General features: G+C 41.4%; 1 protein-coding gene across 4 annotated transcripts in view; it reads left to right on the top strand.

Moving 5' to 3' along the window:
• Lmo7 (LIM domain 7) overlaps positions 1-12,670 on the top strand; it is a 133,518-nt gene that overhangs the window by 106,383 nt on the left and 14,465 nt on the right. For 3 of the 4 annotated variants that reach the window (XM_032918302.1, XM_032918304.1, XM_032918303.1), the window contains 9 exons: positions 2,841-2,955; positions 4,080-4,241; positions 5,312-5,418; positions 6,328-6,388; positions 7,996-8,052; positions 10,277-10,302; positions 10,599-10,703; positions 11,323-11,415; positions 11,792-12,261. In XM_032918302.1, coding sequence (XP_032774193.1) covers positions 2,841-2,955; positions 4,080-4,241; positions 5,312-5,418; positions 6,328-6,388; positions 7,996-8,052; positions 10,277-10,302; positions 10,599-10,703; positions 11,323-11,415; positions 11,792-12,261 — 1,196 coding nt within the window. The remainder of the gene's footprint in view (positions 1-2,840; positions 2,956-4,079; positions 4,242-5,311; positions 5,419-6,327; positions 6,389-7,995; positions 8,053-10,276; positions 10,303-10,598; positions 10,704-11,322; positions 11,416-11,791; positions 12,262-12,670) is intronic. The other variant, XM_032918301.1, reaches the window with a different exon arrangement.

Here is a 12,670-nt window from a genome sequence, read left to right as displayed (position 1 = left end):
GCCATAGCAAAACCATCTTCCCTGCTAGAAAGTTCAGAGAGGTGGTTGTCTGTTCCTTTATTTAATGTGTTCAGAGATTTTTTTTTTTTTTTTAATTTTCAAGTTAGGAATAGCCTTTTGGAGAGAACTCTTCTGGTTTGCTGTAATTGTATAGCTCATCCCTCTATGACTGAAGCTCATTCTTCCACATCCTTTATTTGGAGGAAAAGGACAATGTTCAATGGCCGTCTCCTACAGAGCATGTTTTTTTTTACATGTAGTTTGAGACTATATATTAAAACATCCCATCTCATCTTTCATTCTTCAACTAATAAAACTCCAGTCAGTGGTTTAACTGCGTAGCCCATCATTTCCCTCTCTGTCTTTGTGTAACAATAGACTCTGTACTGCCCTTGGCTTTAAGTCAGATCTTTGTGTGTGTGGTGAAGATGACCACTTCTCTCCACTGGGTCCCCTCTAATTTAGATGTGTGCTGGTTCTTGCTAAGCAGTAGAACCAACCAGTGATTTTCTCTGTTCTATTCTCAGCCAAGCTTTGTGACCTTCGGATTGGCATTCAGCAGGTTCATTAGTAACACCTATCATGATGACATCCAAATGTCTCTCTGTAAACTCTTTCCAAAGGCCTCCTGGTGGTAACTTCTATTAGCTATGTTTTCTTCTTCCTTTAGAAAGCCTTCATATCCTCTTTTAAAGAGTTACAGTTTTTCTTAAAACAAGGACCAAGCCTCATTCATCTCTCTTTTCCAAAGTGCTAGGTACCATGTCTTTCAGAGTCTGCACACAATAAGTGTATGTTGCACAGTGAGTGACTGAACTAGATTATTGTGCGTCCATGTGTTCATAAAGTTTAGCCCCTGCCTTTGCCTTCCTTTCATTTTTTGATTTTTAAACATTGTACAGTTTTTCTCAGAGTACCGTCACTTGAATCTTAAATTTACTTTACGGTTGAAAAACACAGGCGCGAAGCTTATTACGGCTTTGGTGAGCCCGAGGTCTGAGGTAAACTGCAAAATTAAAATGAAGAATTGGCAGTCTGCGATCTGGAAAGTAAAGTAGCTTTGGGAAGATTTGTTTTCAAATTGGTGTGCCTAAGTTCTTTGTGATAGAAAGTAAAGAACTAGAAGACCAATCTGATCAATTCATTATTGTTTATATCTGTTTTTTACTCCAAATAAGATGCATGTTAAGTAAGATGTTTAAATTTTTTATTATATTTACTTGTTTATTGTGTGTGTGTGTGTGTGTGTGTGTGTGTGTGTGTGTGTGTGTGATTCACTCAGAGGACAAGTGGCAGAGGTTGGGCCTCTCCTTCTACCTTCTCAGGCCTGGTGACTGAACACAGGCTGTCCAACTTAGTGTTAAGTGTTTTTGCTCGCTAAGCCATCTGCTGCTCAGTGAAAGATGACTTAACAATGGCAGCTTACTGTGAGACTAAAATTTGGCTTAGAAAATTATTTATGAAAATCCTGGGGCCTGGAGAGGCGGCACAGCAGTTAAGAACACTGGCCCCTCTTCCAGAGGACCCAGGTTCCCTTCCTAGAACCCGTAGAGTGGCTCACAACTGCCTGTCACTACAGTTTGAGAGGCTCTCATAGCCACTTTTGACCTCTGTGGACACTGCACAAATGAAGGACACAACATACATAAAGACAAAACACATATAAAATAAGAAAAGTATCTTAAGAGAGTCAGGAGGGAGAGGAGAGGACAGAGAGAGAGAAAGAGAGAGAGAGAGAGAGAGAGAGAGAGAGAGAGAGAGGAGAGAGGAGAGAGAGAGGGAGAGAGAGAGAGAGAGAGAGAGAGAGAGAGAGAGAGAGAGAACAGACAGAGAGACAGGGAGAGAGAGGGAGGGGAGAGAGAGAGAGAGAGAGAGAGAGAGAGAGAGAGAGAGAGAGAGAGAGAGAGAGAGAGAGAGAGAGAGAGAGAGAGAAGGAGGGAGGGAGAGAGAGAGAAAGAGGGAGAGAGAGAGAGGAGGGAGGGAGGGGGAGAGAGAGAAAGAGAGAGGAGAGAGGGGAGGGAGGGAGAGAGAGAGAGAATATGAATGTGAATATGAATATGAATGTATCCTGGGCAGTTTAGGATTTGCTTTTGGTTGGTATAGTAAGGAGGGTAGGAGGAGTGTTCTGCTTTTCCCAAGATGCTTTGTTCTTGGGCTCTGGTCGGGTACTGATGATGCTTTAATGGAGCCACGATCTGTTACTCTTAGATGTCTCACTGTGTCGTTTCTCTCAGATGAGAGAATAGAGTTCTGTATTTTCTAGCACCGGTATCAGTAATGTCTTTGCCTCTGTATCCTCATGAACCAATTGAGCAACAAACACAGTCAGTGGGGCAGCCTGGTCAATCCGGATGGGCTGTTCCCACCGATAACTAATTAGACATTTGTGCGGCATTTGCCTGCTTCGGCTGCATATGCTTAATATTGGAGGTAGATTGTTTTTCAACATTCTGTCTGTCATTTTAAAAACAGATAATACAGGCTACTCTATTTTGTTTTAGGTGATGAATAAGTGGTTTGTAAATTAGATTTGCTCATATGGTGAACAAGAGCCTAGACTTTATTCATGGCCAACCCCTTTGTAGGATTAGATTAAAAGGAAGGAAAATGCTGGTTGATGATAAATTTGTCCTTACCTTATTTTAGCAGAAAAAAGTACTCAGTGAAATACATATAAATGAACATTTTCTCAAACCCAAGGAGGAAAGTGGGAAGCCGCTGTCTTGTGATGCAGTAGTGAAGGGTGTACCTTGGTGTAGCCTCCCGCCTTGCATGGATTGGTTTTCCTCTGTGTGGGTGCCAGGGACACCTGATACCAGCGTTTCATGTTTTACCTTCAGGATCAGTTCAGCGATATGAGAATCAGCATAAACCAGACGCCCGGGACCAAACATGACTTTGGGTTTACAATAAAATGGGATGTTTCTGGGATCTCCGTAGCATCAGTTGAAAAAGGTAACTATGACCCTAACTCTGGACCTAACTACACCGTGCTATCTTTCTTCTCTTCTGTATCTGTGGGAAACGAGAAGCAACTTGATTTGGAATACAGTGGGTACGTGTGGGAAAGATGCATTTCAGTGGAGGCGAAAGATGAAATTTCTTCCCTGAGACAAATAGTTGGAATTACAAAATACATATTTTTTCCCCTTCCTAATTCATTTTAGTTTTGAGGAATCTCTATTTTGTAAGCTTGAGAATTATTTTTTTTTTAAAAATACTCAATTTCTAGAAATGTTAATATGTAATACTTACCTGAAAATTTAGCTTAAATTGTGTTCTGTGGTAGATATATAAGGCATTTAATAGACATGGGGGTTGTTTATGTTGGTGTTTGCAGTAGCTTGACCCAAATGTGTCACATATGCTAGGTCCTCTGTCTGCGGTCACCTCCAGTGAAGAAAGATGTTTTTTAAGCATTGTTAATATTTTATCTGTCACTTTTTATGTGTTTATGGTGTTTTGGAATTTGCAGGCTGATTACTTCTCCCACAGCCAGGGTTATGCCAAGGCAAACCCAGAAACTGCTCAATATGCCCTCAAGGTTGAAAATTAGAGTGATATCTATCCTATTTGAGAGGAGGTCTCTCTTTACATATTTTTTATTATACACAACTGTGTACTGATTTGGCTCTTTTAAAATCGAAGATTGTTGTAATCACGGTGCCTTAGTTTTGTGTGGCACTCTCTTTTTCTTGTATTCTCCACCCCCAGAGTTCTAACTAGTGCTCAATTAGAGTATAATATATTTCACATTTTTAACTTAAAAATAATTTTTTTCTTTTCTTTGTCCTTTGGAGAGTTAATTATTTCTTATTGGCTGAACTTATGATGTCTCCTTTCAATGTCAATAAAGTACAGACTATGAAATAATGCTCTTGGGACTTCATGTGGTACAGGGATTCAGATATTAGATATATCTGATATATGATATATTAGATATAAAAATATCAGTGTTGCTTCTCTGGAAATGAATAGACCTTGCTGAGATGAAAAAGTCATTCTCTTTCATTTAAAGAAACAGCAGAGAGCAGACTGCGGGTTTCTCTTTATTCAACCGTCCCCTTTACGTTGTTTAGGTAGCCCAGCAGAATTCTCTCAGCTGCAGGTAGATGATGAAATTCTCGCCATCAATAACACCAAGTTTTCATATAAGGACACAAAAAAGTGGGAAGAAGCTATGGCAAATGCCCAAGAAACTGGAAACTTAGTGATGGATGTCAGGCGCTATGGAAAGTCCGGTGAGTTCCTTCCCACTGTGTCTGGCTTTCTAAATAGGGAAACCCAACTTGGGCAGATGGTTCTAACAGTTGGCTTCATTAATCCTCTCCCCATCCCCAGTTTACATAGCATTGTGCTTTCAATTATTTTGTCGTTGTTGTTGGGACAAATCACGAATGGTGCCTCTGAATATTCTTTCTGAAAGTGCTTCACTAGCAAATCTACTGAATTCGACACCATTCGACGATTTCTGTAACGGATCTGGCTGAACGCAAATGTCAGTCAGAAGCAAATGTATCTGCACCTGGGAGTCACAACTATTCTTTCTACTTTAGTATAATGTATTCGTTACTTGACCTTCATGGGACCTTTATGATCACAAAGCTGAGCATTAAAAATGGCACTGTTGGGTAGGTAGTGGTGGGTTATACCTTTAGTCTTCGCATTGGGGAGGCAGACGCTGATGGATGGATATCTAAGGCTGAGGGGCAGCCTGGTCTACAGAGTGAGTTCCAAGTCAAGAACAGCCAAAAAGAATGGCCACCCAATTTCCTGTTCTCTGTAGTATTTAGTTATGCCACTGTCCTCAAGCTCCCAGTGCTGCTACTTATTCTCATAGCATTTTAATCTGCTTCTTTCACCACTGGGTTTCTGTGTCATAGGTGAGGTGGGAAGGTGGGAAGATAGGTGGGAAGGGGGCACTGATTCTCTTCAGACCTGTCAGTTTTCGGTGTGGGCATGTAACATGTAGTCCCAATTTAAGAAAAGGAATCAGCACATTTGCTAGTTTTCTTGTTACTAACTATCAGAATTTTTAACCTTTGTGTCATGGGAAGGTGGTCTGCTGATTAAAGCCCTAAAAGTCTCTGTGTCATTTACATGTGACTTGATTCATCTGTCTGACTGTACATCTGTCTGTGTACATTTTGTATCTGTGCATTCAGTAACTGTATTCTTTCCACTTTACTGTCTATGTTTATTCATTACTTGATCTTCATGTGCCAATCAGACTGGGGCAAAGACCAACCTTCCCAGCCATTTGTACGGCATAAAACCCTCAATCTTACCAGTGTGGCTACCAAAATTATAGGTTCACCCGAAACAAAGTGGATCGATACAACTTCAGGAATTTACAGCACAGAGAAGTCTTCAAGTCTATCAGTGACAACTGATTTCTCTGAAAGCCTTCAGAGTCCTGTAAGTAGAACAGAGTAACACTAGAGGCCGTACGTACGTGGGGAAGCAATGGTTTGTGAAATAGTTTTGATACTATATAAAACAGAGTTAGGGCATACTGAATATGTAGACTAAGTGTAGTTTTGAAAATACGTTATTACTAGCCTGTCATTATTGAGTTATGTAATGGTAACGACATCCCATCATGCTGTTCTGCTGGTGGTTCTCACCAATGTCATCATTACAAACCTCTCTCAGACCTGAGGGGATGAGAGAGAGCAATCGTGGAGAACCGCGTGCTATAAATTATCTATGCTCTCTCTAGTTTACTGGCAAAGTGTGCACCGTGGAGCCCTCTTGAAGCATCTTAAGTCCTATGTGGTGAATCTGATGGGCTGGACTGCTTGTGTAACTGAGACATCATCAGTTTCATGAATTGATTCAAAAAATAGAATGCATGGAATTCCAAAATGTGAAAAGCAGTTTTTTTTATACAGTTTTTGAAAAAAAGTTTCTATTTCTAATCAGAATTTTTCATTATCAGTTGATAACTTAAACTTTGACCTGAATAAGCTTGTCTAAGGAAGTATTAGTACTGTTTTTTAGGAGTTAAATGTTAAAGAATCATAAAGGGCTGTTTTACTACGCATTAGTATAAACCCAGCGAGTGAATGACTGTTTTATCTATTATGCCTCTTAGAATATTAATGACTGATTAAACTTATGGTCATCTGCCTACAGCTAGTCATGAATCCTTTCACAAGTATAGAAGAGTAATGAAAAACATTAAGATTTTACTACACATAGCTGTGAGGAATTAATCAATACCCTGAAAAACTCATCTTGTTTAAAGATATTTTTCCCTAATGAGAGATATATTATTTGGACTTCAGAATGTTAATTAGCTTTTTTTTTTTAAACCCTTTCCAGTATTCTGAATCCAAAGAAATCAATGGAATTCATGAGGAGAGCAGCACCTTTGATTCAAAAGGTAAAGATCACTCTGAAATTGCTTCTGTTTGTTCCACATGGCCAGTCATAAGCTCAAGATCTGCCGTGAAAATTAATATCTGAAAGTGGAGGAAAATTGGGACGCGCAGCAAGTTACAACCAAGATTAGCGTGTAGATGCCATGGCGGCCATGTTAGAGGCAGTCAGTTCCAGCGTGGAACGCTTCAGGAGCTCCAAACAAGTTCAGCAGCCCGCTCGCTTGCCCGCTCGCTCGGGACTCGGGGTATCTGGGTTACCTAAGCTACGTGAGAACAGGTTTTCCCAGGACGAACAGCTTCCTGGCTGTGGAGTATTGGCCGAAAGTTCTTCGTTAAACCCAAAATGATGAAGCTGCCCCTCACCCCACCCCCCCTCATTGTTCTAAAAAGGACAAATGTTCAGGGAGCCGATCACCAATGGCAGCAACAGTTGAGGGAAGTCACACTTGTCTTGAAAAAGATGGCAGAGTGTCCAGGGTGATGTTAGAGTTCTCGCTTTCTGCTCTGACTATCCGGAAATAATTTAGCTACTGCACGCTGCGCGCTATTCCTTAGACATGCCAGAAAGAGCTTTCGGGTTCGTATAGGCAGGAAAGAGAGAGGCCAGAAAAAGCTACTGTCTTACCCCTGAGGCCAGGCCTCTTAGAGTGGGGTTGTGTTTGCTTTGGTGACTTCAGACATACTTTGGCAGTTCACAGATACTTGAAGAAAGCTGATCAAAATGTATGGATCTGCCTTTTCTCAGTGATTATTATCTCCGTCCTTCATTTCTAATGATTAGAAGCTGAGACAGTTTCACCCTTTATCTACATAGTTTTAAAGTAAGAATTGCTTATGTCCCTTCTTGCTTCTAAAATCTAAGGAGTCCCAGTTTTGTTCTGCCAGTGGCCCGAAGAGTAGAGCCAACTGATAGGTTTCCTGCATGGGGACCATGGGACCCTATGCTACTTGAGGGTTGTTTAGTTAAAAAACAAAAAACAAAAAACAAACCAACAACTCTCAGGTGGAAGGCCCACCTTTCCAGCTTGTCCCACAGTCTTGGGACTGATCTGTGGAAGAAGTCCAACTATGTTTTCTTTACATGAATTAAGAGGGAAATAATACTTAAAGTGCATGTATAAGTTCTTAAATGCCACAGAATATTTTAATTAGACATACCTTAAGTTTACCATTTGTTCTTTATTTTGTGCTGCTTTTGTTGACTTCCCTAGATACTATAAAAAAATTTCTTTATCACGTTGTAAAACTCCTTTGATAGAGGTAGTTTTTAGGTCGATTAACCTAAACAAAAATTGTTTCCATTTCTTGGAAGCCTTGTTGTGCCTTAAGATGACAACGGTGTGCCTCCCCTTGCTGTGAATGTACAGCGCTACCTACTAAAAATAATTAATCAAGTATATGTTTCCTTTTACTAATTTGAATGTAGCATAGACTACTAAAATATGTGTGTCTGCCTCAAAATACTCTTTATCTTCAGTGGCTACCAGTTTTGTTATTTAAAAAAAATATTGCTAAAGACTGGAAAGGTATAGCAAAGGTCATTTAATTTACCAGTGGTAAGAAATTGAAAATGAATGACATGGTATTTATTTTCTTATTTTCCAACTAGCATCAGAATCCATTTCTTTGAAAAATTTAAAAAGGCGATCACAATTTTTTGAACAAGGTAAACCGCGAAGCTAAACTATTCCTGGGCTTTCGTGATCTCCTCTCCCACTCCTTCTGTAGTCTGTGCTCCCAGGCACCAGTCTCTTTCCATCTTGCCGTTGTGACCCAAGCAACATAACCCATTTCCCTTCTTTCCCCAGGACCACCAGGCTTTTCTTACAGCTCATGGGTCTACCTCTGTGGTAATGGGGCTTTGCGTGTCCTTTGTCTAGCTCTCCAGGTGTCTCTCTCTCTCTCTCTCTGTCTTTTTAACCTTGTGAAAAAACAAAGCAAAACAACCGAAGCACTGAGATGCTATTATACACACGTGTTTTTCCACTGGGTACCAGTAAGACACGAGGGATCTCATTTCCAGGTTCCTACTTCCTGTCACTTGCACAGCGTCTTTGTTAGATTACACCAACATAAGTTTGGTAGACTTCCAAAAACCAAACCAAACCAAACCGATCTGGTTCCGGTCATGGGAAAGACTGTTCTTGAAGAACAGAGTTGCTCGTTGCTATGGGAGGGCTGCCAGTGATGACTCTGTGGATGTCAAAGGAAATTGAGTGGGGATTTGGTTGCATCTAAACCTAGGAGCATTGAGAAACCATCTATGTTGGTGTAACTGCATGGGCTGCCTCGTGAGGTGTGATGCATGTGGCTTCTCTTCATCCTCACATCTGTCTAACCCTCTGTCTCCTGAATGTGGTTCCAACTCTGTTTGGCTCTGAAGAACTTAAAAGTAACATGTAACATTTTAGTTGCAACGTCACAGGAGATTCACTGTTGCCATCTGAAATGTTACTATTTCTTTAAAGATTAACGAAACATTTCAAAAGTTGCTTTATGGTACCTGCCGGGTTTGTGTCTGTTGTGTTTATTACCAAATATTCTTCTTAAGGTAGATTAAGTTTCCTCTCAGGCCATAAATAGAAGGAGCTTATCAGCTGTGCTTGGTGCTTTTGATTTATAGTTTTTATTTTGTTTTGTTTTTACTTTTTGTTTTTTACTAAATGTATTTTCTGTGGCTATTCAACTGAAGTGTTAATACACATGCAGTTCAATTGTCCAAAGCAAAATAATTCCTTGTCTTTATTCTAGTTTTCTCTCACTTTTCTTCAACAAGCTATTTTAGGGACGGACATTTTCCTGAGTCTTAGGATAACTTAGTTATAGAGGTGAATAATTTATGTGACCGCTGAGATTTCAGGAAATTTTTTTCTTTTTTTTTTTTTTTTTTTTTTTTTTTTTTTCCAGAGCTGGGGACCGAAATTTTAGGCAAGCCTACCACTGAGCCAAATCCCCAACCCCCTTCAGGAAATTTTCTAAATACTGTGTAAATAGTATATTTTCTGACGTTTCACTTTTCTAGAATTGCACAATGCATTGACACATATTTATATAATCTTTCTGTAAAAAAGGGATAAGCAAGCCATCCTCATGTAGCCATAATTAGCTCCAGTGCCAAGGCTAGGCAGGAAAATTAAAAGTTCAAGGCCAGCCTGGATTAGAAAGTGTATAAATAGTAATTTAAAAAAAATGCTAGGCAGGGGAATCCACACCTGTCATCCCAGCACATGGAAGATGAGGCAGGGGAACTCAACGTTCAGTCAGTGTTTGCTACACCAGTAAGCTTGAGATCTGCCTAGGTTTTATTTCTCAGAAAGCAACAACAAAATATAGTAATAATAATAATAATAATAATAATAATAATACAGTGCCTGCTGGCTTACACATCAAGCTTGAATACTTGTGTTTCAAATAATACAAGAGATAAAGAGGTCTTAAAGGTTTTTTTTCGTTTTTTTTTTTTTTTTGCCATCACATCAGTCAGAAAGCTGCTCATAAGCAAAACAAACAAACAAACAAACCCCCCCAAAACAAAAACAAACAAACAAACAAACACCCATGGAAAATGATCTACTGGGATTGGGAGGTGTTCTAATGTTTGTGTTCTTCCTCCTGTTGAGTCAAACTACCAGAGCCTGTTCAGTTTAGTGAAGCCTAGCGCTGTTCCCAGAGTGAGGCACCAGGGTTTCCTCTGTTATTAAATTTGTATTTGGATGATGAGTACAGAAGGGAGTGAAGGGAAAGGTGGCTACATTACACAGAAGGCTGATGTCACTTGGTATACTGGCAGGGACAGCTAGTGGTCTAATTCCGTGAAAAGAATTACTTTGTAGCAATGGAAACTCACGTTGTGTTTTTCTTTCTTCCTTCCTTGTGGCGCTGCATTGCAGGAAGCTCTGATTCTGTGGCTCCTGATGTGAGTATTAGACTTTTGCAGTTGGTGATATGTAAGGGAAGTTTGGTGGGACTGGATTGATTACTACACAGTAACATTTCTTGCATTGTCTTAAGATGCGTCAACGTTGATCAGATTGTCATGTTCTAATGCTGGAAAGATTGACGTTGATGTGTGAGACCATGTCTTCGCCATTAGGGTTCAAGCCAGCGTGAGATGAATGATTGTTGAGTGTGGACATGTTTCAATAGATGATTTAGTGATGTTATGTTGTTCTGTATTTACATTCTCTTGTACCATTTACATTCTCTGGTTAGCTTCCGGTTCCAACCCTCAGTGCCCCGAGTCGCTGGGCTTGGGATCAAGAGGAGGAGAGACGGCGGCAGGAGCGGTGGCAGAAAGAGCAAGATCGCCTACTGCAGGTAGCGTCACACAGCCTGAGGCAATCCGAGGCTGGGCTTTCGTCATGCTCTTCTGGCCCATGCCACTCAGTGTTGAGAAGCAGGTTTGAAAGAAGCAGAAACGAGCCATCATCCTCATCACTAGCAAATGCTTTTGTGTCTTGTGTGCATAGTTTGCACTAACCCTTACTTGGTGATTTTTAAAGACTATCAGGCATTAACCCTTATGGACAGTCAGGGTTAGGGGTTAGGGGTTAAGGGTTAGGGATAGGGTTAGGCCCAGACTGTGAGCACTTGTCCCTGTTAGCATTAGATGAGATCTGGTTTGCCATCAGCCTCCCTCATCCTAGCTAGAGGCCTTGATAAAGCCGATTCGGCAGTGAAGCTTGGGCACAGGCTCACCCCAGGTGCCTACTCTTTCCTGACATCTATATTTTAACTTCATGTAAGACCTTTCTTTTTTTTTTTTTTTTTTTGTTTTGTTTTGTTTTGTTTTGTTTTGTTTCTTCAGGGACTAAACTGATTGGTCATGTGACAGATTGATATGGAGGTTTAGAGACAGCAAAATTGTTAGTGGAAAACATTCTGCTTCCCTTGAGAGGGCAACCTTGGTTAATCATTGTGCCATATTTCCTCACAGGAAAAATACCAACGCGAGCAGGAGAAGCTGAGGGAAGAGTGGCAGAGAGCTCAGCAGGAGGCAGAGAGAGAGAATTCCAAGTACCTGGATGAGGTAGCATGGAGCTCGCCTTGTTCCCATCCTTCTCTGTGCCTTGTTGGAGAGCCTAGCGAAGAGCACCACACCCCATTTTTCCTAGACACACTCTCACCTCTATAGCTCTTTGGAAATATACTGAATTCTAGTATGGTAGAAATTTGCTTTGATATTTAAACTCTTGTAGTTTTTCTAATGTAACATCAAGTAGTTATTCCTTAGAATTTTGGAGTAGCCTTTCTTCTCTGACTTAGACCTCAGCCACGTGGCACCTTTCTTTTTTAAGTGCTGTAACTATTTTTTGCTTGCCATTAAACTCATCTACAACTGAATCTGTACGAAAGGATAGAGAGTCAGACGGTGACGTGTTTTCTTTCTTTTCCTGGCTGCCTAGGAGCTGATGGTCCTAAATTCCAACAGCATTTCCCTGACCTCCCGGGAGTCTGTGACTGCCTCCTGGGAACCCAGCTGGAGTGAAGGATCCAAGTCTCTGGACAGGGAAGGCACCCGAGCCGGAGACGAGGACCGGGGACAGCTGGAAGACGATGCTGTGTATGAGGACCAGAGTCAGAAGCTGCAGGAAAGGCTCATGCTTGAGCAAGAGAAGAAAAGGAAGGAGCAAGAGGCTCAGGAAGAGGAGCTCCGGAAGCAGCGGGAGGCTGAGGCCCAAGCTCGGGCTGAGGCAGAAGCCCAGGCCAGGGCAGAGGCCCTGGCTCGGGCAGAGGCCCAGGCCAGGGCCGAGGCTCAGGCCCGGGCAGAGGCCCAGGCCCAGGCCGAGGCTGAGGCTCGAAAACGAGCTGAAGCACAGAAGCTCCAGGCAGAGAGGGAACGAGAAACTTCGGTCAAAATATACCAGTACCGGAGGTCCGTTGCCATAGCTGAAAGAGCTGCCCCCAAACCAAGGAGTTTTAGTAGCTGTGGCTTTGTGTTGTCCACCCTGTGTGTCTTTCCTTCTCTGCCATCTTTGCACAAGTGAATCAAACAGTTCAGCCGAGCCTTTGAACCGCAAACAACCATCGTGCGCCTTCAATTCCCTCAGTTCTTGCATGGCTTCCTGACATCAAAACTCCTTGCCAAAGTCAGAAAAAGTTCTATCTTGGACCTTTTAAGGTCTTAAACCTTTTGGCTCTTTCCTGGTTTACTGTCTCCTTTGTTGGCTTGCCTTCTATGAAAATGACAGCCCTCTGCCTTGGATTTCAGTATGTTCTGGTACCTCTGAAAACGACTTCACTCACATATGTGTGGCCCACTTACTTGATGTAAACTCCCCTTA

This window comes from Rattus rattus, chromosome 12 (genome assembly GCF_011064425.1).
Source record: "Rattus rattus isolate New Zealand chromosome 12, Rrattus_CSIRO_v1, whole genome shotgun sequence".
NCBI lineage: Eukaryota > Metazoa > Chordata > Mammalia > Rodentia > Muridae > Rattus > Rattus rattus.
Note: the sequence above shows the minus strand (reverse complement) of the source record. Positions and strands in the feature narration are given on the sequence as shown.